Raw genomic sequence first — 22,833 nt, forward strand, 5'->3', positions numbered from 1 at the left:
TTTTTTTGAGATGGATCTTGCTCTGTCGCCCAGGCTGGACTACAGTGGCACAATCTCGGCTCACTGCAACCTCCGCCTCCTGGGTTCACACCATTCTCCTGCCTCAGCCTCCCGAGTAGCTGGGACTATAGGCGCCCGCCACCACGCCCAGCTAATTTTTTGTATTCTTTAGTAGAGACGGGGTTTCACTGTGTTAGCCAGGATGGTCTCGTAATCCGCCTGCCTCGGCCTCCTAAAGTGCTGGGATTACAGGCGTGAGCCACTGTGCCCAGCCAATTAAACATGTTATGCTTTCTCTTTTTGGATTTCAATTTGAGTGAGTAAATACAGAAACATTTTTGTCTTCAAAAAGCTTCCTGTTTTGTTTTGTTCTGTTTTGTTTTGTTTTGCCATCTTAGTGCTGACATCAGACAGTGCGAATTTTATTTCATTCCCTGGGCCAGGACAAAGTCACTGGAATAAGAAGGCAAGAACCTTTATAGGCCCAAATGCCTTCTCGTTGTAATGCATATGTTTTTGTTTTTGTTGGTTTGGGGGTTTTTTTGTGTTTTTTTGTTTTTTTTTGAGCTGGGGTCTTGCTCTGTTGCCAAGGATGTAGGCGTGGTCATGGCTCACTGCAACCTCGACTTCCTGGGCTCAAGCAATCCTCTCACCTCAGCCTCCCGAGTAGCTGGGACTACAGGTGTGCAACCACAGCCTGGCTTATTTTTTAAATTTTTAAGATTTTTTTGTAGAGAGTGTCTCGCCATGTTACCCAGGCCGAGTTTGCTTTTTAAAAGATGACTCTGACCAGTTCTTACCAGGAGACAGTCACAGATTTGTTGTGCTTTGATGTAAAGATGAATAAGAGTGAGAACATGTATGTGAAAATGAAATGCTTTCGGCAAGAACTGGTTTTTTTTTTTTTCTTTGTCAAGACACAATTCTGTGGGAAATAGTGTTCCTGGATTTGCAGACATTTGCACGCCTTCTGGGCGGCGTTCTGTGTTTCTTCCCCCCACCCACCCATTCCTTCTGATGAGACTGAGGAACTGGCCGCTGCCCAGCTGGAGTGTTCCGAGTGGCCTTGGAGCTGGATTTCTGGAGTTTCTGTTTCCGCAGCTGTGGACGGGCTGTTTTCACTTTTGTAAACGTGACTGTTGGAAGCCCAGCAGGTGCCGTCGAGTTACAGTGTTTGCCTCTCTTCCTCCAGGGAGATGACAGTCTGTCTGCAGTCACCTTTGACTCTGACGTGGAGACGGTGAGTGCCGCTGGGCATCAGCCGTGCGCCCCAGGGCTGGTGGTGCTGCCCTTGCAGATTTCACTCAGACTGGTAAAATGGGCCATTCTCCACAATACTGTGTTGAGAGCTGGAATGCGTATTCCAAATGCTACTTGGTGTTTGAAAAGTTTCCAGCCCTTCGTTGGGTTTAAATACCTGTGGTGATAACTTTACAACTTTTATCCGGAAGTGAATCTTGAGCAGGGCTCACGTGAGGTGGATTGCTGGTCCCTGGCCTGCAGCTGGTTTTGCCCTGCCCCCTACACCCCCATCCTGACACTTGAGGGGAGGAGGAGAGCCCCTGCTCATCTGTTGGAAGGACCTGATGGGAGAAAGCAGAACTGGGCAGCCACCATCCCAAGCTGAGCCGCTGCCTGGCCTCCCAGCCTGGAAGGGAGAGGGGCAGGAGTGGTGTCTGATGGCCCAGTGGCACACTGTGGCCCCGGCCTGGACTTTGGGTTTGTTTGGCAAGCTGTGCAGGGTAGAAAAGGAAGCGTGCCAATTGTTCCCGTATGAGCAAAAAAAAGCTTTTGTTACTGCAGACGCAGATCTAGCAGAACTGCAGCCGTTTTGTTACTGCAGATGCAGATCTAGCAAAACTGCAGCCGGCAGAACGAACCCGGTGCCAGCCGATCTCGATTCCACGTTTGCTCTGTGGACTCAAGGGGGAGCCTCAGCTCCACTGTCTCCCTCCAGGGACCTCTGTCTGCAAAGTTAAGGATTTTCACTCCATGTCACCGAGGGCAGGGGATGCTCCCCTGATGCTCCCCGGAGGAGGAGGGATCCAGACCAAGCCCCGGGGAAAATTGCCCCTGCATAGAGCCTGGGCTCACTGTTTCTGCTGGAGGGGAAGTGAAGAGACCTGGCCGCGGTACCCTTAGCTGCTCGGTCTAGTGCAAGGTGATAAGGAAGTTAAGGTTGGAAGTGTGGCAGCATCTTCCCCAGGCCATGGCACGACAGGTTGAGTGTCTCTAATCCGAAATCCAAAATGCTCCAAAAATGGAAACTTTTTGAGCACCCTCATGAGGCCACAAGTGGGAAATTCCACACTTCAGTTACTTTACACAAGCTTTGTTTCATGCCCAAAGTTATTAAAAACACAATCTAAAGTTAGTTTTGTGCTATGGGTATAAGGTATACATGAAATATAAATCAATTTTGTGTTTAGACTTGGGTCCCATCCCCATACCTCATTATATGGATGTAAATATTCCCAAATCTGAAACACTCTTGGTCCCAAGCATTTCAGATACAGGACACTCACCTGGTAGTAAGCAGTGGAACCAGATCTGGACCCCGTTCTGTGTGTGTCACAGGAAACCACCTTCCAGACAGGGTCTGCCTTTGCTGGGCCTTCTTCCTTAGTGGGCTTTGCAGTTGACTTACATGCAGGGATTTCATCTCACCACCTCCACCCGAGTGGACAGAGGTGCACGCTGGGGCTCCCAGGCTGGCTGTGCGGGCAGTTTGGGTGGGGGCAGATATGCCATTTGTGTGGGACCCTCAGTCTGAACGTCAGGAGCCCAGGCCCAGTGGTTTTCTGTCATTGGAACTTGTACTCTGAGAACCCAGCCCCGAGCACTGATGTGAGTGCATTTTTCTGGGGTCTGTGTCGGGCCCTGCATGTCCTGTGCCTGGACCCTCCTTACGTCCCCGTGAGCTAATGTCCTCTTGCTGCTCTTACACGACCCCTGACCGTTTCTGAACATGGCAGGGTCTTGTGACGCACCATTGTGGGAGCTCAGCAAGCCTTACGCCATTTCTTCTTTCTTTCAGAAAGCAAAAAGGAAAGCTTTCCACAAACCTCCACCCACATCGCCAAGTAAGTATGACCGGCCTGCCTTCCCTCTCATGCCTACGTTCCCTAGTGTCCTGGAGAGAAGGAAGGGTGTTTGCTTTGTACATTTAGGTAGCTGAGACCTGACGCCTCAGCCAGGTGGCCCCATTCCCTCTGGGGTCTCCCAGTTTGCGCTTGGGTCTCCCCCATTCATGTTGGGGTTCACGCTGGGGTCTCAGGAGCACGTGGAGTCCCTGCCGGTGCCAGTGACAAGCCCTTTCTCAGGGCTGAGGCTGCCATCCACACCCCCAGCCTTCCTCCGACAGGGCCTCTAGGCCTTTCGTTTTCTTTTTCTTGCCTTCTCAAAGGCTTACCTCTTCTGAATGCTGCCAGAGTTAAAGGATTTTTGACCTGGGATTTGTTCCTGAGAGTCAAAGCTACTGAGAAGGTGTAGTTGGTGCAGGATGGGTGGAAAGTTCACCTTTTTTCCCTTTGGATCGCCCTGGGGTTGTGTTGCTGCTAGGGTTCTGTTCTTCCTCACCCTCAGTGGGAGGAGGGCCGTGTTTGCCCCCTGCCTGTCTGGAGGATGCCGCGGAGATGGGGTTAGTCCAGGTGGCCCCAAGGCCCCTCTGTCCCTAACGCCGCTCTCGTGTACAGCAGCCCATGTGCCGACCTCGTGCGTACAAACATGTTCGTGATCCTGTAAATCCTAGGCCGGCGTCCTGTGCTGCCCCAAAGGCTGTGGCCTTCCCTGGCTGTGCCATCTGCAGATGTCTATTTTATATACATGTATCAGGTATTTCAAAGGTTGAGTCAAGTGTATGACGTACTCAGAGAATATAAAAAAACTTTCCTACTGGCCCAAGGAAACCGTAATTAGAAAGGTAAATCCCTGCAAAGAAAAGAATGCATGTTATATGTTGCAAATCAGTATGAATACTAGAAGGAAATCACCTAGCATTTTGGATTTTTGATGTTCTTTCTCTCCTTCCATGGAGAAAATTGAGAATTGATATAAAGTAAAAGGCCAGGACCAGGGGTGCCTCCTGACTCACACTTGGGGCCTGTTTTTCTCCAGGTTTCTGGTGCCGTGAGTGTAGGGACCATGTCTGTCCTGTTCACTCAGCCAGTGTTTTTCTTGAAGGCCTGGTCAATCTGCTTGTAGGTTTGCAGCTTCCACCGCGTTCCGAGGCTTTGCATCGTCCTGGTCACCCTGCGAGGAGGGCAAGGCAGGCGATGATGTTTTTGTGCTTTCTGAGTTTGTCGTTTTCTGGGCAGTATCAAACGTTGGCATGTCTCCACCACCCTGTCGCCGTCTTCTCTTCCTCCCTCCCTGCTTTTATCCGCGTGCATACGTGCTTTCCTGAGGAACCCTTCCTACTGGCCGATAAACCCACACACTCTTAGGAGGGAAAGGTAATGCGTGGGGCTTTTTTCCGCTCACTCATTTACTTGTATAAATGACAACTTAAATCTTTACATTTTGGAAGAACTTGAGAATATCTCGGAGGCAAGGTTCTGTGGTCCTGGGGTGTGTGAAGACGCATCAGGGTCCCTGCGCCTTTATTCCCTCATTCAGAGTTACAGTGGCAAATTTCCCATACATTGTGAAACCACAGGAAAAACGTAGAAATTTAAACATTTTGAACATATTAGACTTAAATTTTCAGAACCTACTGACATAAATTTTGCAATTTAAGATATATAAGAATGTTTTAAGAGTGCCTTAGTTTTTGCAAATGTTTATTTTTTTTTTATACTTAAAGAGGTAAAATCTCAGATAAAGATTTTAAAACATTTCCCTTACTTTCATACAAAATCAAGAATGCTCTGAAAAAGTATAATTTTTCTCATTTCTTTTAGATATTTTACATATTAAGTTCTAAATATTGCTTTGTTACTATGTAATGACATTAAACATTTACAATGTTAAATAAAAAGGATACAAAATTGTATGTTCACTATGATTGTGACTATGTAAAAACATATATATATCTCTAAAAATTGGGGGTAAGAAATTAAATACTATAATAAATATTGGTAGAATTCATATATTTCCCGTTATATTCTTCCCATTACGTTCTGTTCTTTTCTCTTTTCTTTCTTTCGAGAAAGAAAAGCCTGTTACTCAGGCTGGAATGCAGTAGTGTGATCACAGCTCACTGTAGCCTCCTGGGCTCAAGAGATCCTCCTGCCGTAGCCCCCTTGAGTAGCTGGGACCACAGGTGTGAGCCACCGCACTTAGCTGATTTTTAGATTTTTTGTAGAGACAGGGTCTTGTTGTGTTGCCCAGGCTGGTCTTGAATTCCTCGTCTCAAGTGATCCTCCTGCCTTAGCCTCCCAAGGTATTGGTATTACAGGCATGAGCCACCATGCCTGGCCCCGTTATACTATTTCTTTATAATAAAAGTTGGAGGAGAAATGTCAGCGTGTAGGTAAAGTAACTCTTTTTGAATTTTTGCCGGAATGTTTGACTAGAGTCCCCGCCCTCACGGATGTTTTATTTTCCCCTTTCTGTCTTTCTAAAGCTCGTGTGTTGAGCTCACGCGTTGCTCTCGGGCACCTCTGAATCCATGTGTTGGCTTTTCTAGAGTCACCTTATCTCTCTAAGCCAAGAAAAGTGGCCTCCTGGAGGTCCCTCAGGACGGCAGGGAGCATGCCTCTGGGTGGCCGAGCGTCCCTGACCCCGCAGAAGCTGTGGCTGGGAACTGCAAAACCAGGTATGTGGTTGCCACACTGGAGGCCCTTCCTGCTTCAGAGAAGAGTTCAAGAAATTTCAGGGAGGGGTTTGAGATGGAGTTTTTAATATTCCTTGTTTGAATTATATTGTCTTTAATTTTCTCCAAGACACTGAATATTTTTTTATGTCATGCACAAACGTGGTTTCGCCAAGTGGCACTTTAGCCTCCCTTGGCCCCATGTGGTCTCTGTGTGGGAGTGGTGAGTTGGAGCCGGTTCCAGCCGTCTTGCCAGAGCCAACTGTTACAGTCTTAGGAGTTTGGTGGGCTGGTCAGTGCCATGCTGGCTACTTGATATTAGACATGGTAGAAATATTTCTACTGTGGAAATAGGCAACTACTGTAATCAGGACTTTATTAATGTATATTTGGGAGCCGGTTATTAACCATTTACCAGCACACCACTGACGGCTGGTGTCTACCAGTGATTGAGCTTTCTTCAATCCAGGAAAGTTGATTAGAAACAAAACCTTCCATTGTGTGTGTTTGTACCTGTCATGTTAAACCCATGCACATTCAAACCAGGAAGTCTGACCCAGGCCCTGAACTCACCCCTCACCTGGGAGCATGCGTGGACCGGCGTCCCCAGTGGCACTCCCGACTGTCTGACAGACGCCCTCAGAGTGAAGAGGCCACATCTCAGGCGCTCTGCCAGCAACGGTGAGCATGCCAGTGGTGGCAAGGCCGAGGCCAAGGAAGAACAGGAAGGAAAGGACAGTCTCTGGGCTGGAGGCGTCCTTCGTCAGAGCGGGATTTCAGGCTTCATGTGTGAGCTCCGTCAGTGGGAGGTTTTGGGAGGTCGTGGGAACAGTGACTCACGAAACCTGCCTGCGCCAGAAGGTAGCTTTCCTCGTGGGTGCAGAGACGTCTTGCCAAGTGTTATTTGTGCCTCCCACCCTAAACACAGAGGCCTGCTTAAATTTATTCATTGAGTAAATGATATTAGGAACAAATAATAATAAATAAATAATGATAAAAAGTCCAAGTTGCACCAAAGAGAATCAGCTTGTTGCTGTGTTTATGTTCCTGTCTAGTCTTTTTTTTTTTTTTTTTTAGAGATGGGATCTTGCATGTTGCCCAGGCTGGTCTCAAATTCCTGGACTCAAGTGATCCTCCCACCTTGGCCTCCCAAAGTCCTGGGATTACAGGCGTGAGCCACCGCGCCTGGCCTCTCGCTTTATCCACATGTTTCCCACCTATCCTCCTTAAGGAAGAACAGCTCCCAGGGTGTATTGAAAACCTCCTCACTGTACCCCAGGAATTGATTACCTTCCTGCTTTTACTGGTTAGGAGTTATCTTTTAGGCTGAAATTTAGATGTTTAATATACTAGGTATCATTAAAACCAAAGTAAACATGACTGTTTTTACATTGGAATGGGCGCTGGGATGCTCTGTGCATTTTTTGTGTTTGGTATTTGTTTGTTTTGCTATTTAAATCTGAACATGTCCCTCCTCCTTCCGTGAGTCCCTTCTTTCATCCTTTTACTGTCGTTAAACTTGGTCTTCACATCTTTATTTATTTCCTTTTTGCTTCATCTCTCTATATCTACCATTTTTAGTTTTCTTGCTACTTGGGGAAGTATCATGATCAGGCCAAAAAACGTGGAATTATTTTTGCTTTTTTATTTTTTTCTTTTTTAGAAGGAAATGTTATTAACTTCCAGATTTTCCTTAAAGTATAGCCAATAATTCTTTCTACTTTTTAGATAGTCTTTGAAAAGATTTGTCTATCTTTCTCTAGGTCATGTCCCTGGGACTCCTGTCTACAGAGAGAAGGAAGACATGTATGATGAGATTATTGAGTTAAAGAAGGTAGTATTTCGGTTTGTTCTCTATTGATTTGAAACAGTGAAAGCTTCCTATAACAATCTATTAGAACATCAGTGCCTGTGCTGGGAGGTGCCCAGATGGGAAGAGCGGCAGCATTGGGGTTGAACCTGAGTTTGAGCCGTGGCATAGTACCCTAGGAGCTGGTGTTCCTGGTTAAAGGCCATAGCACCAGCACGTAAAAGGCAGCAGAGCTCATGTTCCGTCTGTGTTCTGCTTCTCCAGCATGATGGGGAAGACTGGATGAGGACTAGATAAACTTCAGAGTCCCCTTGTGTCCTGAGATTGGGTACTGTGATAAGGCCAGTGGTAGAGTTATCAGTAACCTTCCATGTATGCCATGCTTTATGTTATCAAGACATCTCATGTGCCCTATCTCAGTTGCCCTCTACAGAAGCTCTGTGGGACAGGCAGGGCCACTTGTTACAACCACCGTCTGCTGATGGACTTGAGACTCAGCGACGTTAGTAGTCTGTCCAAGGTCAACCAGTAGCAGAAGCAAGATTCAAGGTCACCTGCCTCCCAAGGCCAAGACTCTATATTACCCCATGGCCCCTCCCATTCATGAAAGCATGAACTGCACTGAGCTATATCATGATTGTCACTGCCACCAGCACCGTTACCATCCCGCTGGCTCTCAATATCCGTAAATGTTTGCCCTGGAGAAGTCATCTGTGTTCATTTCCTCCCATAGTTTTAGTCTGTTTATAGACCTACTGTCTCCACCAGTTGATGTGTGTCTGAGACACTGCGTTCAGCTGGGGCACCAGAGGGCAATAGGGCATTGGCAGCCTCACCCTCAGAGCACAGAAGAGGATCTGGAAGCCGTTTCCCCTGGGGAGCTGGGAAGAAACTGGGGAACCTGGAGTAGGCCATTGTACAAAAGACAGCACCTTCTCTGTTGGCCGTAGAGAACAGTCAGACTTGAGGCTGTGTGAGAACACGCTTGCCACGAGAGCTGTCTGACTGGCCGTGCCGCTGAGGAGCAGGTGTGTGCCCTGGCCTTGGAGATTCTGAGCACAGGCAGCGGCTGCATGTTGGGGATGTCACAGACGTGATCCTCATTCTGGTTGGAATGAGCTGAATGAACTCGGTGTGGACTGGGGGGTTATCTCATTTGGGATTTTCTCAGCCTCTTGAATCTGTAGGTTTGTCTTTTGTCAGATCTGGGACATTTTCAGCCATCAAGTCTTGAGTTGTTTTTTCAGCCTTGCCCTCTTTGGTGACAGCTGCTCAGGTCCCTGGTCTCTGTTCAGTGTTTTCCCCTCCGTCTTCCTTCATGAAGATTGGGTAGCTTCATTGTTCGGCCCTCCAGCTCACGGATGCTTTCCGCTGGCCTCTGCATCCTGCCGTTGAGCCCATTGTTGGGTGTAACCTTACTGTCTGTTCGGTTCTGAAATCTCCATGCGGCCCCTTCTGTCTTGGTCTTCGCTGAGACGCCCGCCCTGCCTCTTCACTTGTTTCAAGCGTGTCTGTCGTCAGTCACTGGCGCATCTTTGTGGCGGCTGCCGTAAGTCTGCGGCGGGATTCTAATGTCCAGGCCATCTCAGTGTTGACGTTGTAGCTTGTTTTTCTTCATTCAGGTTGAGCTATTCTTGGTTCTTAGTATAAAAGTGATTTCCTTGAAACCAGGACGCTCGGAGTGTTTCATCGCAAAACTCTGACTCTTGCTCAATCCTGTGTTGTGGCAGGCCTCCTCTCACGCTGCCCTGTGGGTCAAGGGGGCACCGCCTCACTACCACCCGCGAGGGTGGAGGTCCAGTTCCCACTCAGCCGTCATCAACCCCTGCTCCCGGAGGGGCTCCTCATTCGTGCTGGGCAGGGCGGGAGTTTGGGCCCCTCACTCAGCCTCTGCTGCCGCCCTGGCTGGGAGGGAAGGGCCACCTGTACTGCTTCCACTCAGCCTTCGCCGATGCAGGGGTGGCCTTGGTGGTCCCGACTCTGCACGGCCTTCTCTGGAGCCCCACCAGTGCAGGAGGGGAGGGGCCTGGGTGCAGCCGGACAAGGGTGAGTGTCCGGGCTCCCCACATAGCCTGTGCTGTGGGGAGGACTGTGGCGTTTTCCGTGGTCTGCCTAGGGTAGAGCGGCTCCTGCCTGTCAGTTTCTGCCTTGTTGGTCTGTTCCTTTCCTTGTCTTCTGGCTGGAGAGAAGAGGCTTTGCGTGGGCTTTTATTGTCTGCACCCACTGGCGTTTTTAGGCTGTTGGCTTCTCCAGCATCCAGCCCAGATGAGGCAGAAAGAAAACTGAAGGAGCTCCCTGCCGTGTCGATCGCTGGCCCCCCAAGTCCCGGCCCGTCTGCCACCTCCACCTTTCCAGTCTTAGGTTGCGTTACACATGGAGCGCAGGTATTGAGTGGAACTGACAGGAGGAGTTGGGAGGGGTGAATCTAGGTCACGCTCCTGGAAGCAGCAGTCCCGTTACTAGAGCTCCCATCTTCCTCCATGGCTGGGCCTTCGCTCATTGACTCCACAAGCTGAGTGCTGGCTTGTCGTCATGCCTCCTGAATCTGTGGGTTTGTCTTCAGCGATCTTGCCAGCTGTGGATGTGGCTGAAGTGCCGAGCCACCCCCACGGGGTGCGCACTCCAGATTGTCTTTTGCTCAGAGGTCCAGTCTCTGGAACACCACAGTCTTTTGCAAGAAGGCCGTGTGGGAGGATGGCTGGCGGTTAGATGTAGGCTGAGGCTGGGAGTTGGTGAGCTGTGGCACAGCCCAGCCTACATGCTGTTTCTTTCCTGGACTTTATCTACCACGAAAATAGTAGGAAGAACATAATTTCAAAGTACAGGATAGTTGTAGAGATTGAATAAACTTAGTTTTGTAAGAAATCGACTACATAGTTTTTTTTGTTTTTTTTTTTTTTTGAGACAGAGTCTCACTCTCATCTAGGCTGGAGTGCGGTGGCACAGTCTTGGCTCACTGCACCCTCCCCGTCCCAGGTTCAAGCGATTCTCCTGCCTCAGCCTCCCGAGTAGCTGGGATTACAGGCACCTGCCACCACGCCCGGCTAATTTTTTGTATTTTTTGTAGAGATGGGGTTTCACCATGCTGGCCAGGCTGGTCTCAAACTCCTGACCTCGTGATCCACCCGCCTCGGCCTCTTAAAGTGCTGGGATTACAGGGGTAAGCCACCGCACCCGGCCCCGACTACACAGTCTTTTTTGTCCCCCGTCAGGTCACCACAAATTGGTAAAGAGTTTGTCCACAGATAAAGATTGGGAAGCACTGCCTTCCACCTGAGCTGTAGCTGAGGATAAGCATTTGAAATGCATATTAGCCTTGGATGAGTTTTATTGATAAAAACGTGAACAAAACGGACTTTCTTGTGTGGTCATGGGAGAGAATGCATGGTGCGTCACCGTCCAGCCCCAGTGTTGGCGGCATTCCTTTCCCGTGCATTCCGTGGAACGGGGTTTCTCAGCACGGGTGCCGTTGGTATCTTGGGTGGGACAGTTCTTCTCTTCCTGCCCATCCAGCTTTTCCCGTCCCCACCCACTAAATGCCAGGCGTGCCCTCCGGTGCCCTCATGTGACATCCAGATCTCTCCCCACCCACCACACACCGTGCCAGGCAGCTTTCCAAATCTCCCAGCTCAGTGCTTCCCTGGGCCTGTGCGCGGTGTGGTGTGCATGGCTGTGTGCGGTGTGTGTGTAGTGGTGTGTGCATGGCAGTGTACGCGGGGACATGTGTGTGGCATGTGCTCAGCGGCGTGTGCGTGGCTGTGCGTGGGGGGACCTATGTGCAGCGTGTGCATGGTGTGGTGTGCTTGGCTGCGCAGGGACGTGTGCGGCATGTGCTTGGCTGCCCGGGGACGTGTGTGCGGCATGTGCTTGGCTGCCCGGGGACGTGTGTGCGCAGCAGCGTGTGCTTGGCTGTGCGTGCGAGGACGTGCGCACGGCGTGTGTGCGGCGTGTGCGCAGCGGTGTGTGGATGGCCGTGCATGGCCCTTCTTTTCTTCAGTCATTGCATGTGCAGAAGAGCGATGTGGACCTAATGAGAACGAAGCTCCGGCGCCTGGAGGAGGAAAACAGCAGGAAGGACCGGCAGATAGAGCAGCTCCTTGATCCCAGCCGCGTAAGCTCCTGGCGCTTCAGGGACGGGGCGCGGGGAGGGTCCTCGGGGCATCTACCAGCCAGCCCTGCTGTGGGCTACATCGAAGGCCGTCTTCATGTCTCAATCTGCTTACCACAGGGCACAGATTTTGTTCGGACTCTGGCAGAGAAAAGGCCCGAGGCCAGTTGGGTGAGTATGGGCTGTGCAGGGCAGAGCCTTTCCCTAGACGCTAGTTGCGGAGGACAGCCACAGCGGGGACGCCCTTCCCTGCAGCACTCACTCATGAAGAGTAGCAGGCGGGAGGCGACTGCGGACCCCCAAACCCTTCTCCACTGACACCTGGGGATGCCACGGGGAGGGGGGTCAGCAGGCTCACCACAGAGGCCAAGCAAGACACTGTAGGAAAAACCCGTCACAATGGGCAACTTCTCCCTCACACCTGAGAAAATACATTAAGCTCAACAAGTGCTCCCAGCACTTTGGGAGGCTGAGGCAGGTGGATCACTTGAGGTCAGGAGTTCGAGACCAGCCTGGCCAACGTGGTAAAACCCTGTCTCTACTAAAAATACAAAGAAGCCGGGTATGGCAGCCTGCTCCTGTAGTCCTGGCTACTCAGAAGGCTGAGGCACAAGAATCGCTTGAACCTGTATGGCAGAGGTTGCAGTGAGCTGAGATGGTGCCACTGCCCTCCAGCCTGGGCAACAACAACAACAACAAAAAAACAAGTGCTACTGAGGTAAATCAGGGAGCCAGGGCAGCGATAAAGTCCTTCAGATAGATCCAGACCTCCCAGGTACTATGTGACGATATGTAAAAAGTGGAATGAAATGGAAGGAGGGAAGACGTTGCCTTTTGGAATGGTAATGCCGTGGCGATCAACTGTAGGTAGCACAGTACACCTCCTAGGAGTCAAGGAAGTACTTTTCTAAAGCGGGAAATGCTGCAAGAAAACCGAAAGGGATACAATTTTGAGATTATTGAACACAAATAATAAAATAACATGAACGACGTGATTAATGGATTTGATCATGTAAAATTAGAAGTGACGGAATCAAAACCCATGGGACTAGGAGCACCCAGATCACTGTCATGGGGGAGGGGAAGGATATCACGGATCAAAACAGCAAAGTGTTCTGTTCAGAATATGCAAAAAAACCATACATCTCTAAAGAAAAAAGCCGTCTCCTCCGAACTATGTCACAGATACAGAATGTAGAACGATTGTATAATCATTACGTGTTTAAAGTAGATGGTGAGAGCCTGGTTCTGCACCTGGGATGGCACAAAGTAAATCCTTAACAAATGCCTGTAAGTAGTGGAGTGGGTACTTTCGTAAGGAAAGGGCTCCATATTTTTGTTGTTCTGATGCTCTGTGAGCGTGTCTGTGGGGTTTTTTTTTTTTTTTTTTCTTGAGACAGGGACTCACTCTGCTGCCCAGGCTGGCGTGCAGTGGCAGGATCATGTCTCACTGCAGCATTCGGCTCAGGCGATCCCTGGCTCAGGGAATGCTCCCACCTCAACCTCCTGAGTACCCAGGACCACAGGCACGTGCCACCACACCCAGCTAATTTTCTTTTAGTTTTGGTAAGATGGGGTCTCACGAAGTTGCCCAGGCTCATACGATCCTTCTGCCTCGGCCTCCTAAAGTGTTGGGATTACAGGCCTCAGCCACCGCACCTGGCTAACGTTAATTTAAACTAGGAATTCTAGATCCTAGGGTATATGCAGTATTCATTATCATATGGCAAATTGTCCACCAGAGTGGCTGCACCCTACCACATCTACTTGTCATCACCTGCCTTCAAGAAACATTTGCAGATGTGCCTGAGGAGACCTGGCCAAGGATTTTGATTATAGGATTGACCAGAATCACAAAAATGGGCTACAACTGAAGTATGTGTCAGTAGGCTACAGTGATAGGTTTTAGAGGATAGCTAAAAAAAAAAAAAAAAAGATTTTAAAAGGGTTTATTGGCCGGGCGCAGTGCCTCATGCCTGTAATCCCAGCACTTTGGGAGGCCGAGGCGGGTGGATCACCTGAAGTCAGGAGTTTGAAACCAGCCTGGCCAACATGGTGAAACCCCGTCTGTACTAAAAATACAAAAAATTAGCCGGGTGTGGTGATGTGCCTGTAATCCCAGCTACTCAGGAGGCTGAGGCAGGAGAATCGCTTGAACCCAGGAGGCAGAGGTTGCAGAGAGCCGAGGTCATGCCCCTGCACTCCAGCCTGGGCTACAAGAATGAGATTCTGTCTCAAAAAACAAAAAGTGTCTATCAATAGGAGAGACTGGATGGAGAGACTGTGGGAAATAGTGTGGATTCACAGGCGCCAGCAGGGACAGAGCACCAGGAGGATTTGTTGAATGTCAGGAAAAAAAAAAACAAGATTCAGAGGGATGTGTGTGACAGAGCCCCGTTTCTGTGAGAACAGAGGGCCTGACTCCCCGAGTGCACACACACAGCCATGCACAGAACCAGGTGCAGAGGGGCATGCAAGTGGAAACAGAATTCGGTTGGCTGAAGAGGGGAGTGGCCAGGTCAGAGTATTTTAGCCTCTATAACGTCTTCATTTTTGTTTTGTTTTGTTTTGTTTTTGAGACAGAGTCTTACTCTATTGCCCAGGCTGGAGTGCAGTGGTGCGATCTTAGCTCACTGCAAGCTCCGCTTCCCAGGTTCACGCCATTCTGCCTCAGCCTCCCTAGTAGCTGGGACTACAGGCACCCGCCACCATGCCTGGCTAATTTTTTGTATTTTTAGTAGAGACGGGGTTTCACTGTGTTAGCCAGGATGGTCTCGATCTCTTAACCTTGTGATCTACCCACCTTGGCCTCCCGAAGTGCTGGGATTACAGGCGTGAGTCACCGCACCCAGTCCTGTAACATCTTCATTTTTTTAAGGAAAATGTATTCATGTATGACTAACATAATTTATTTGTTTGTTTATTTATTTATTTTGAGACTGAGTCTGGCTCTGTCGCCCAGGCTGGAGTACAGTGGTGAGATCTCGGCTCACTGCAACCTCCACCTCGCGTGTTCAAGCGATTCTTCTGCCTCAGTGTCCTGAGTAGCTGGGATTACAGGCATCTACCACCATGCCCGGCTAATTTTTGTATTTTTAGTAGAGATGGGTTTTCACCATGTTGGCCAGGCTGGTCTTAAACTCCTAACCTCAGGCAATCCACCTGCCTTGGCCTCCCAAAGTGCTGGGATTACAGGCGTAAGCCACTGCACCCAGCCAACTAACATAATTTAAAATGACTTTAAAATCCAATGTAAAAGTTGTGTATTCAAGCCTGGTGTGGTGGCTCACACACATAATCCTAGTACTTTGGGAGGCCAAAGCAGGCAGATTGCTTGAGCCCAGGAGTTCAATGCCAGCCTGGGCAGCATAGTGAAACCCCATCTCCATTTAAAAGTTGTCTATTTAGAAGAAAAGAATGTTCTTTAAAGAATATAAGAATGTTGTCTCCTCCAAGCAAGACATTCACAGAAAAGGAGGTGAGGAGGCCTCTGGAGCTGTTCTCCCTTCCCCAGATGGAGGGGAGCGGCTCTTCGGGGCCCTACGGCTGCGCTGTCTCCCAGCCCCACTCACTGCCCTGTGGAGACTGAACTGGGTGGCCCTAGGGGCTTTGAGTCCGGGGTTTCTCCAGCTGGTGATGGGGCTGCTTCCTTTATTTAATATAATCAAGGGAGCACCCTGCTCTGTCCCCGAAGTATGTGGTGTGCTTGGGGAAGGGCTGCCAGTCGGTCAGTGTGCCCACGATGGCTGCCACCTCCTCCTGCTCTAGCCGGTGTCACACCCCTGCCATTCACCCAGCTTTACTCAGGGAGAGGACAGCACAGTGGGGCCCTCCCTCTTCCCTGGGCCTGTAGTCTAGAAGAGAGGACAGTGCTGGAGGGAGGAAGGCCAGTGAGGTGTGCAGGTGCTCTGGGAGGAGGGGACAGCCACGTCTACTGAGGGAGAGCGGGGGTGGCCTGCCTGATGGGCATGTTCCCCGGCAGGTCATTAATGGGCTGAAGCAGAGGATCCTGAAGCTGGAGCAGCAGTGCAAGGAGAAGGATGGCACCATCAGGTGGGCGCAGGGCCTGCATCCTCTCCCCTGCCTTCTGCCCCCCTGTGCTGCTCGCTCAGACTCCAGCCTTTGTTCCTCCCCAACCCCTGTCCTGTGTCCCTACTCCCACCCCAAAGCCGAAGGTAAATATTAGCTGCCTCTTTTTAATTTTTTTTATTGTCTTTGTTCTCTCTAAATATTTCCCTTCAACTTCTTCCTGTATTTAAGGAATGCTTTCTCTCTGCTTGCTCTGTGGACCCTGTATCTTCCCAGGATGAGGTTTCCATGCCTCAGTCCTGCACCGTCCCTGTGCTGTTTTTGGTGTGGCTACTCGCGTTTCTTTACCTGCCTTTCGAGTGCGAACGGAGAGTCCTTCTGGGCCGTGTTTTGGTTTCTTTAAGGGAAACTGAGGCCACACATCCATTGCCTCATGTCTCCTGTTCGTACAATAGTTCCCCCCTCGTTTCCTGCCCAATTTTGTCAACTTAAGTTTGCAGATTTCTTCTTGTTTCAGTGCAGAACCTCCATGACTTTACTTTGGTTTCTCTATCGCTGTCTCTATTTAAAGTCTGCTCTGTGTTGAGAGCAAGGGGACAGCCTGACAGTGCCAGGGAAAAGGTGATTCTCTCTTCCTTACAAAACCAACCACTCAAAGCGGCTTGTCCTCTCTAAGCTCCGAAGTCTTTCCTCACCATTAATCTAGTCTTTTAAAGACAGCATCTTGGAGAAGAGTATCTCTAGGGAATCTGTTTATTCACTTTGCGAAGCAGCTGGTCTACACAGGGGATGCTTTCCAGTGTGAGGAATTCTCCCATCAGGCTTGAAACGAGTCCCTTGTTCAAGGCAAAAGCTGAGTGAAGGCCCATTCAGGCTTTTCCCTCCCATCCCGGGTCTCTTCCAAATGTTTCTTCTCTCTCCTCTTCCGAATGTTCTGGGAAACTCTTCCTCTTGCTCTGTCCCCTGGGAACACTGGCACGGCCCTGTTAACACTGAACTTGGGTTTTCAGCAAACTCCAGGCTGATATGAAGACCACCAACTTGGAAGAGATGCGGATCGCCATGGAGACGTACTACGAGGAGGTGCGCTGTGCTGGGCAGTGGGGCGGAGGGCGGGCACCGTGCTGGGCGGCGGGGCGGAGGGCCAGCACTGAGTTGGGGGCACCAAGTGGGAGGGGACTGGCACTGGCCTCACGTGGTGGGTCGAGTCCAGGTGGCCCAGAGCTGCGCTCCTGGAGCCTGCTCCTGCTTCAAGCCCAATGGAAAGATGAAGTGCGACCACTTAGTTTTCGCTTCCGGCTGTAGGCAGTGGTCAGGACTGTGATGTCAGTCTTCTCAGAGAAGGTCTTCTCCATGCTAGCCTTATGTTTTCATGCATTTCAATTTGGTATTTACAGGTGCATCGTCTCCAGACCCTCTTGGCGAGTTCTGAAACCACCGGAAAGAAGTATGATGGCCTTTTGTGAGCTGCGTTTTGTGTGTTGCCTTCACGTTGTGGAAGCTCCTCTGACAGCGTGTGGCTGTCACGTGGGTGCAGCATACACTGCCCTTAGCTTGGCAGTGGTGCCAACACCGCACTGTTCTGTTCAGGGTTAGAGTTGATACGTTTCCATTTGCGGTGTTCACAGACTCCTCATAGTGACCACGTGTTGACGGCCAACGCTTGTTCAGTGCTGCCCGTGTTCGTTCTAGATTCTACATCCTGCCTTCCAGCTTAGAGCTAGAAAGTGCTGTTTCAAAGCAGATCCACCTTTTTAGGAAGACATTGCATACAAGGACAAGTTTACTTTGCCACCTAATGTTTTCCTAAATAAGTTTATCAGGAGAAACACTGAGGTTCTCCTTGTCTGGTAGATCTCCCATATCCCTTTCCCAACGGATGCATTCTGGGTGGCTGATCCCTGACGGTGGCTTTGGCTGTGTCACTGGCCTCTGCAGCAGCTTGCTGATGTCACGGACTGCTTTCCTTTTTCTTTACCCCTAATCCTTAAAGCTGGTTGGAAAACTTTTTCTGTAAAGGGCCAGATACTAACTACAATTGATTCTCATTATTCAGTTACAAAGTGTCTGTAGGTTTTTGTAGTGCAGTGGTTATCACGTCCGCCTTACAGAGTTATAAAGTCTCCATGAACATGGAATGAGCGAATGCTAAACCACTGCTCCTAGGGGAGGAACAGGGCTCCTGCGAACTTCTGCTCACAATATATGTATATATTTTTTTGGAAAATGTTGCCCAAGCTGGAGTGCAGTGATGCAATCTCAGCTCACTGCAACCTCCGTCTCCTGGGTTCAAGTGATTATCTTGCCTCAGCCTCCCGAGTAGCTGGGACTGTACAGGCATGTGCCACCACGCCTGGATAAATTTTGTATTTTTAGTAGAGATGGGGTTTTACTATGTTGGCAAGGCTGGTCTCGAACTCCTGACCTCAGGTGATCCGCCTGCCTCGGCCTCCCAGAGTGCTGGGATTACAGGCGTAAGCCACCGCGCCCGGCCTGGTCGCAACATTTTTATCAGCCAGTCAGAGTATAACCTGGCTAATGTGTGTGTCTGTTTAAAGACACCCTATTTAATAGTGATTGTGGATTAATTTTCATCAAACTCACGGCTGGCCTGAATGAAGCTTCTCGCACACACATAAGCATCTCTACAGGGGCCCACACAGCCTTCCTGAGCTTAGAGGCACTGGACAGCACTCAGCACTGCAGTCCAGCCCACTCAAGGCAGCATCACCAGCAAACAGCACAGAAGCGTGAGAGCCACAGCACCAGGCAGGCCACAGAAAGCACACTTGTTTTTACATGAGCTGAGGTGAGGAGCCGAGCACCACCTGGTTCAGCCCGAGCTGGCATTTTTCATCACTTGTGCACGTGTGAGAATTCCCACAAAACCCCCGTGCATATTGATTTTGGGCTGACGGATCCATTTTAGCAGCAAGCACATTCGCAATTATGGGATCTGCAGATAATGAGGATCGACTATACTTTAGACCTTGTGGGCTAAGAAGTGAAATCTAAGCTATTCTATAGGCACCTGCTGGAACAAGATACGTTTCCATAACCCTTCTAGTGATGGCATGGAAAATACAATACTGTTACTTGAGTACGATATTTTGTTACACAGGTTTACCTTGCTTAAGGATGGGGTTCCATTTTGGGTGCTAACGTTTTGCTTATTTAGGGTTCAAAGTTATTACTGCCTATTCGATTTCAAATACTCACCTACAAAAGCCACTCTGAGCTCATGACCAGCAAAGCAAGCTGTGATTCACCTGCCCCTCATTTCAAGCATGTGTGAAACCAGCTTAGCAATGCAAACCTCACCCCACGATTTGGTTGTTCTAGGCCCCTGGGGGAGAAGAAGACGGGCACCAAAAGGCAGAAGAAGATGGGCAGTGCCCTCCTGAACTTGTCCCGGAGCGTCCAGGAGCTCACGGAGGAGAACCAGAGCCTGAAGGAGGACCTGGACCGGGTGCTGAGCACCTCCCCCACCATCTCCAAGACACAGGGTACCTTCCTGAAAGCCACTGCAGGAGGGAGGCCAGGGAAGGGCGGGGCATGGCCACTGGACAGGCACCACGAGGGCAGATGTGAACCCTTGAGCGATGCCAATTCCCACCTGCGCTAGCACCTGCCACGGGCCACGCGGTGCCCAGGGGATGGAGCTGTGAACGGAAGCTCACAGACATCCCTCGAGGAGACAGTGCTTTTGGAGGGAGGGAGGAGTTGGGTCAGATGCGTGACAGGTGTGTCAGATGGCCGTGCCATGGAGGAGGGGAGGAGGACACATTTTGGGGTGAGGCAGGTGGTGTGTGCAGCTGCAAGCAGGGTTGACGGGAAGGCGCCCCCAAGACAGTGACAGCTGAGCAGGACCCAGAAGGGGCGAGACAGCCATGAAGACGGCAGCAGGGGTGGGACAGGCGGGGCAGGGCTGAGTGCCTGGGAGACACGTGGAGCGTGGCCCCTGAGGCCCAGTGGGGCGGCAGGGCAGGGTGCCATGGGAGCCTTAAGGGTGCCGTGGGAGTGTTAGGCAGAGGGTGGAGGGGGCCGTGCTGCTTCCCGAGGCCCCCGGCTTCTGTGCAGAGACAGGGATGGTGGCAGACAGAGGCTTCTGCGCTTGTCTAGTCGGGCTGCTGGTGGCCTGGATGTGGGGAGCAGTGGGTGTGGTGAAAGGTGGTCGGGGTCTGGTTGCATCTTGTAGCCAGAGCTTAGGGAAACTGCAGAGAGGGTGTAGGCTCTGAGAGGGAGCAGCCAGGCTCCAAGGCTTTTCGTCCCAGCAACTGAAAAGACAGAGTTGCTGTTTCCTGAGATGGGGAAGGGCCACGGGAGGTCTGAGTGTGTGGGAGTGCGGGCCAGGCAGTGGCTGTGTGGGGGGTGCGGGACAGAGGCCTGGTCTGGAGAGCCAAGCATGCGGGTCACCAGCACTCAGGTGGATCGAGTGAGCTCACCCGGAGTGAGAGGAGCAGGGGTCAGGCCCTGAACCTGGCCGTGTATGGTGGGGCGGGCGGCAGCCAACAAGGCAGAGGGGAGGAGTGGCCAGCGAGGGGCTGTGCATGCCAGGAAGGGGACAGACTGAGAACCGATGTTGGATTTGGCAGAATGACAGTCATCGGAGATCTTGATGAGAACTGTCTTAATGGCCTGGCCAGGTGGAATCGGGAAAGCACGTCACCCTGAGATGCTTGGAGGCCATTAGTACAGACATCTCTTCATGGTCCAAGGGGACAGAGACTGGGCCCGTGCTGGCGAAACCCCCAGGGGGCCGGGACCTGTCAGAGTGGCTCTGCAGCCCCGCAGGCTGCTCCGGCTGCGGGAGAGGAGCCTCAGGCTGTACCTGAGAAGGGTGGCCCTGCTGGCAGTGCTCGCCAGGAGCCGTTTGAAACCACACTGCTTCCCTCAGGTTATGTGGAGTGGAGCAAGCCCCGGCTGCTGAGACGCATTGTGGAGCTGGAGAAGGTGAGCGGGCGTCTCAGGGCCACTGTCCTTGAGGACCAGGGGCCTTATGCTGTGGGGACGGGCTCACAGGGTGCGGAAGGTGGCGCTGAGCATGGCACTGGCTGTCCGCCAGGCAGCGCCACACACAGACCGCAAGGAGACTTCTTCCAGGTGTAGACAACGCTGAAGGCAGCTCTCACGCCCCTCGCTGGCTGTGAGCTTCTGTGCGTGGCCGCAGGCAGACGCGCTTCGCACTGGAGCCCCTCACGGTCCAGCCCGCCTGTGCAGGCTGTGGGCTGTGCCCTGCCCGTCGACGACCAGGCGCTGCCTCCACCACTCGAGTTGTGTTAGAATCCACAGGGAACTGTTGACCCAACTCCTGGTCAGCCAGAAATATCGGGAAGTGAACGTTTCCCCACATCCCCTACGCGACTTTGCAAAGTAGGAATTAGGCTGATTCTACTGGAATTGGACCTCTGTTTGGGGTTGTATTTTTTAAGATGGAGTCTCACTCTGTCCCCAGGCTGGAGTGTAGTAGTGCAATCTCAGCTCACTGCAACCTCCGCCTCCCAGGTTCAAGTGATTCTCCTGCCTCAGCCTCCCCAGTAGCTGGGACTACAGGCACCTGCCACCACGCCCGGCTAATTTTTTGTATTTTTAGTAGAGATAGGGTTTCACTATGTTAGCCAGAATGGTCTCGATCTCCTGACCTCGTGATCCGCCCACCTTGGCCTCCTGAAGTGCTGGGATTACAAGCATGAGCCACTGAGCCAGGCTGGTTTTTTTTTTTTTTTTTTTTGAGATGGAGTCTCACTCTGTCGCCCAGGCTGGAGTGCAGTGGCGTAATCTCAACTCACTGCAACTTCTGCCTCCTAGGTTCAGGCAGTCTTCTGCCTCAGCCTCCCCAGTAGCTGGGATTACAGGTGCCCACCACCATGCCCAGCTAATTTTTGTATTTTTAGTAGACATGAGGTTTCACCATGTTGGCCAGACTGGTCTCAAACTCCTGACCTCAAGTGATCTGCCCACCTTGGCCTTTCAAAGTGCTGGGATTACAGTCGTGAGCCACCGCGCCCAGCCTGGACCTTTGTATTTTAAATAGTAAATTAGAGCGTCTGTGTTGTTTGGCCAAGAAGAATAAACCTAGAGGGAAAAACGTTTTTGAAAAATAGTTTTTTACATATTTACAATGTAGAAAACTAGCCAGATACAATGACTCACACCTGCAAACCCAGTACTTTGAGAGGAGGATTGCTTGAGCCCAGGAATTTGAGACCAGCCTGGGCAACATAGCAAGAACCCATCTCTACAAAAATGAAAACAATTAGCCGGGTGTGGTGGTGCACACCTGTATTCCCAGCTACTTGGGAGGCTGAGGCAGGAGGAACGCTTGAACCCAGGAGTTCAAGAATGCAACAAGCTGTGATTGCACTCCAGCCTAGGTGACAGAGCCAGACCCTGTCTCAAAAAAAAAAAAAAAAAACAAGAAGAGAAGTTTCTATAAATTGTGAATGTTTAAAATATAGAACTTGTTGGGAAGTCAAGGCACCCAGAGGTGGTTCGGAAGCACAGTGGGCAGCACGTCCGAGAGCCGGGAGAGGCAGGAGTGGAGGGTGGGGACGGGCAGGAAGGTAGATGTGCAGAGTCGTTTGAGTCACCTCCCCTCATGCCCTCCTCTCTGTTTTAATGGCTTCTGCCTGTGCCCTGCTTCAGCAGGGGTCTGGCGTGCCTCACTTCTGATTAAAGGGAGCTGAGCAGGGATCATGCTCTTCCAGTAGCCCTGTGCCCCGCTGTGTCTCTGGGTAACTCGGGTCCCCTCAAAGCTTTCTCGTGGCCCTGCTGGAGACTTGGTTCGCCCTGCTTCGGTGTCTCTTTTCTGGGTTTAGTAAATAGAAAGTAGAAATGAGAACTAGCATCTAAAACATGCCTGTGTTGCCTCCAGAAACTAAGTGTGATGGAGAGCTCAAAACCACACGCCGCAGAACCAGTCAGATCACACCCACCAGCCTGCCCTGCATCCAGCTCTGTGCTGCACAGACAGCCACGAGGGGACCGCAGCAAGGACCATGAGCGTCTCCGAGGGGCCGTGAGAGACCTGAAGGAAGAGCGGACCGCCCTGCAGGAGCAGCTGCTGCAGAGAGAGTAGGTCCTCCCGAGGCCCCGCCAGTGTCCCCACGGGAGCAGCTGCTGCAGAGAGAG

General features: G+C 51.1%; 1 protein-coding gene across 2 annotated transcripts in view; it reads left to right on the top strand.

Moving 5' to 3' along the window:
- The first annotated feature begins 1,197 nt into the window (after positions 1-1,197).
- Positions 1,198-22,833, top strand: part of IQCE (IQ motif containing E) — a 42,641-nt gene continuing 21,005 nt past the window's right edge. For both annotated transcript variants that reach the window (XM_011976924.1, XM_011976923.1), the window contains exons 1-13: positions 1,198-1,240; positions 3,038-3,083; positions 5,630-5,758; positions 6,302-6,436; positions 7,519-7,589; positions 11,563-11,676; positions 11,794-11,844; positions 15,656-15,726; positions 16,713-16,785; positions 17,100-17,149; positions 19,045-19,208; positions 20,600-20,655; positions 22,577-22,776. In XM_011976924.1, the coding sequence (XP_011832314.1) occupies positions 5,695-5,758; positions 6,302-6,436; positions 7,519-7,589; positions 11,563-11,676; positions 11,794-11,844; positions 15,656-15,726; positions 16,713-16,785; positions 17,100-17,149; positions 19,045-19,208; positions 20,600-20,655; positions 22,577-22,776 (1,049 nt within the window). In that variant the 5' untranslated portion in view covers positions 1,198-1,240; positions 3,038-3,083; positions 5,630-5,694. The remainder of the gene's footprint in view (positions 1,241-3,037; positions 3,084-5,629; positions 5,759-6,301; positions 6,437-7,518; positions 7,590-11,562; positions 11,677-11,793; positions 11,845-15,655; positions 15,727-16,712; positions 16,786-17,099; positions 17,150-19,044; positions 19,209-20,599; positions 20,656-22,576; positions 22,777-22,833) is intronic.

Source organism: Mandrillus leucophaeus, unplaced genomic scaffold (genome assembly GCF_000951045.1).
Source record: "Mandrillus leucophaeus isolate KB7577 unplaced genomic scaffold, Mleu.le_1.0 Scaffold171, whole genome shotgun sequence".
Lineage (NCBI taxonomy): Eukaryota > Metazoa > Chordata > Mammalia > Primates > Cercopithecidae > Mandrillus > Mandrillus leucophaeus.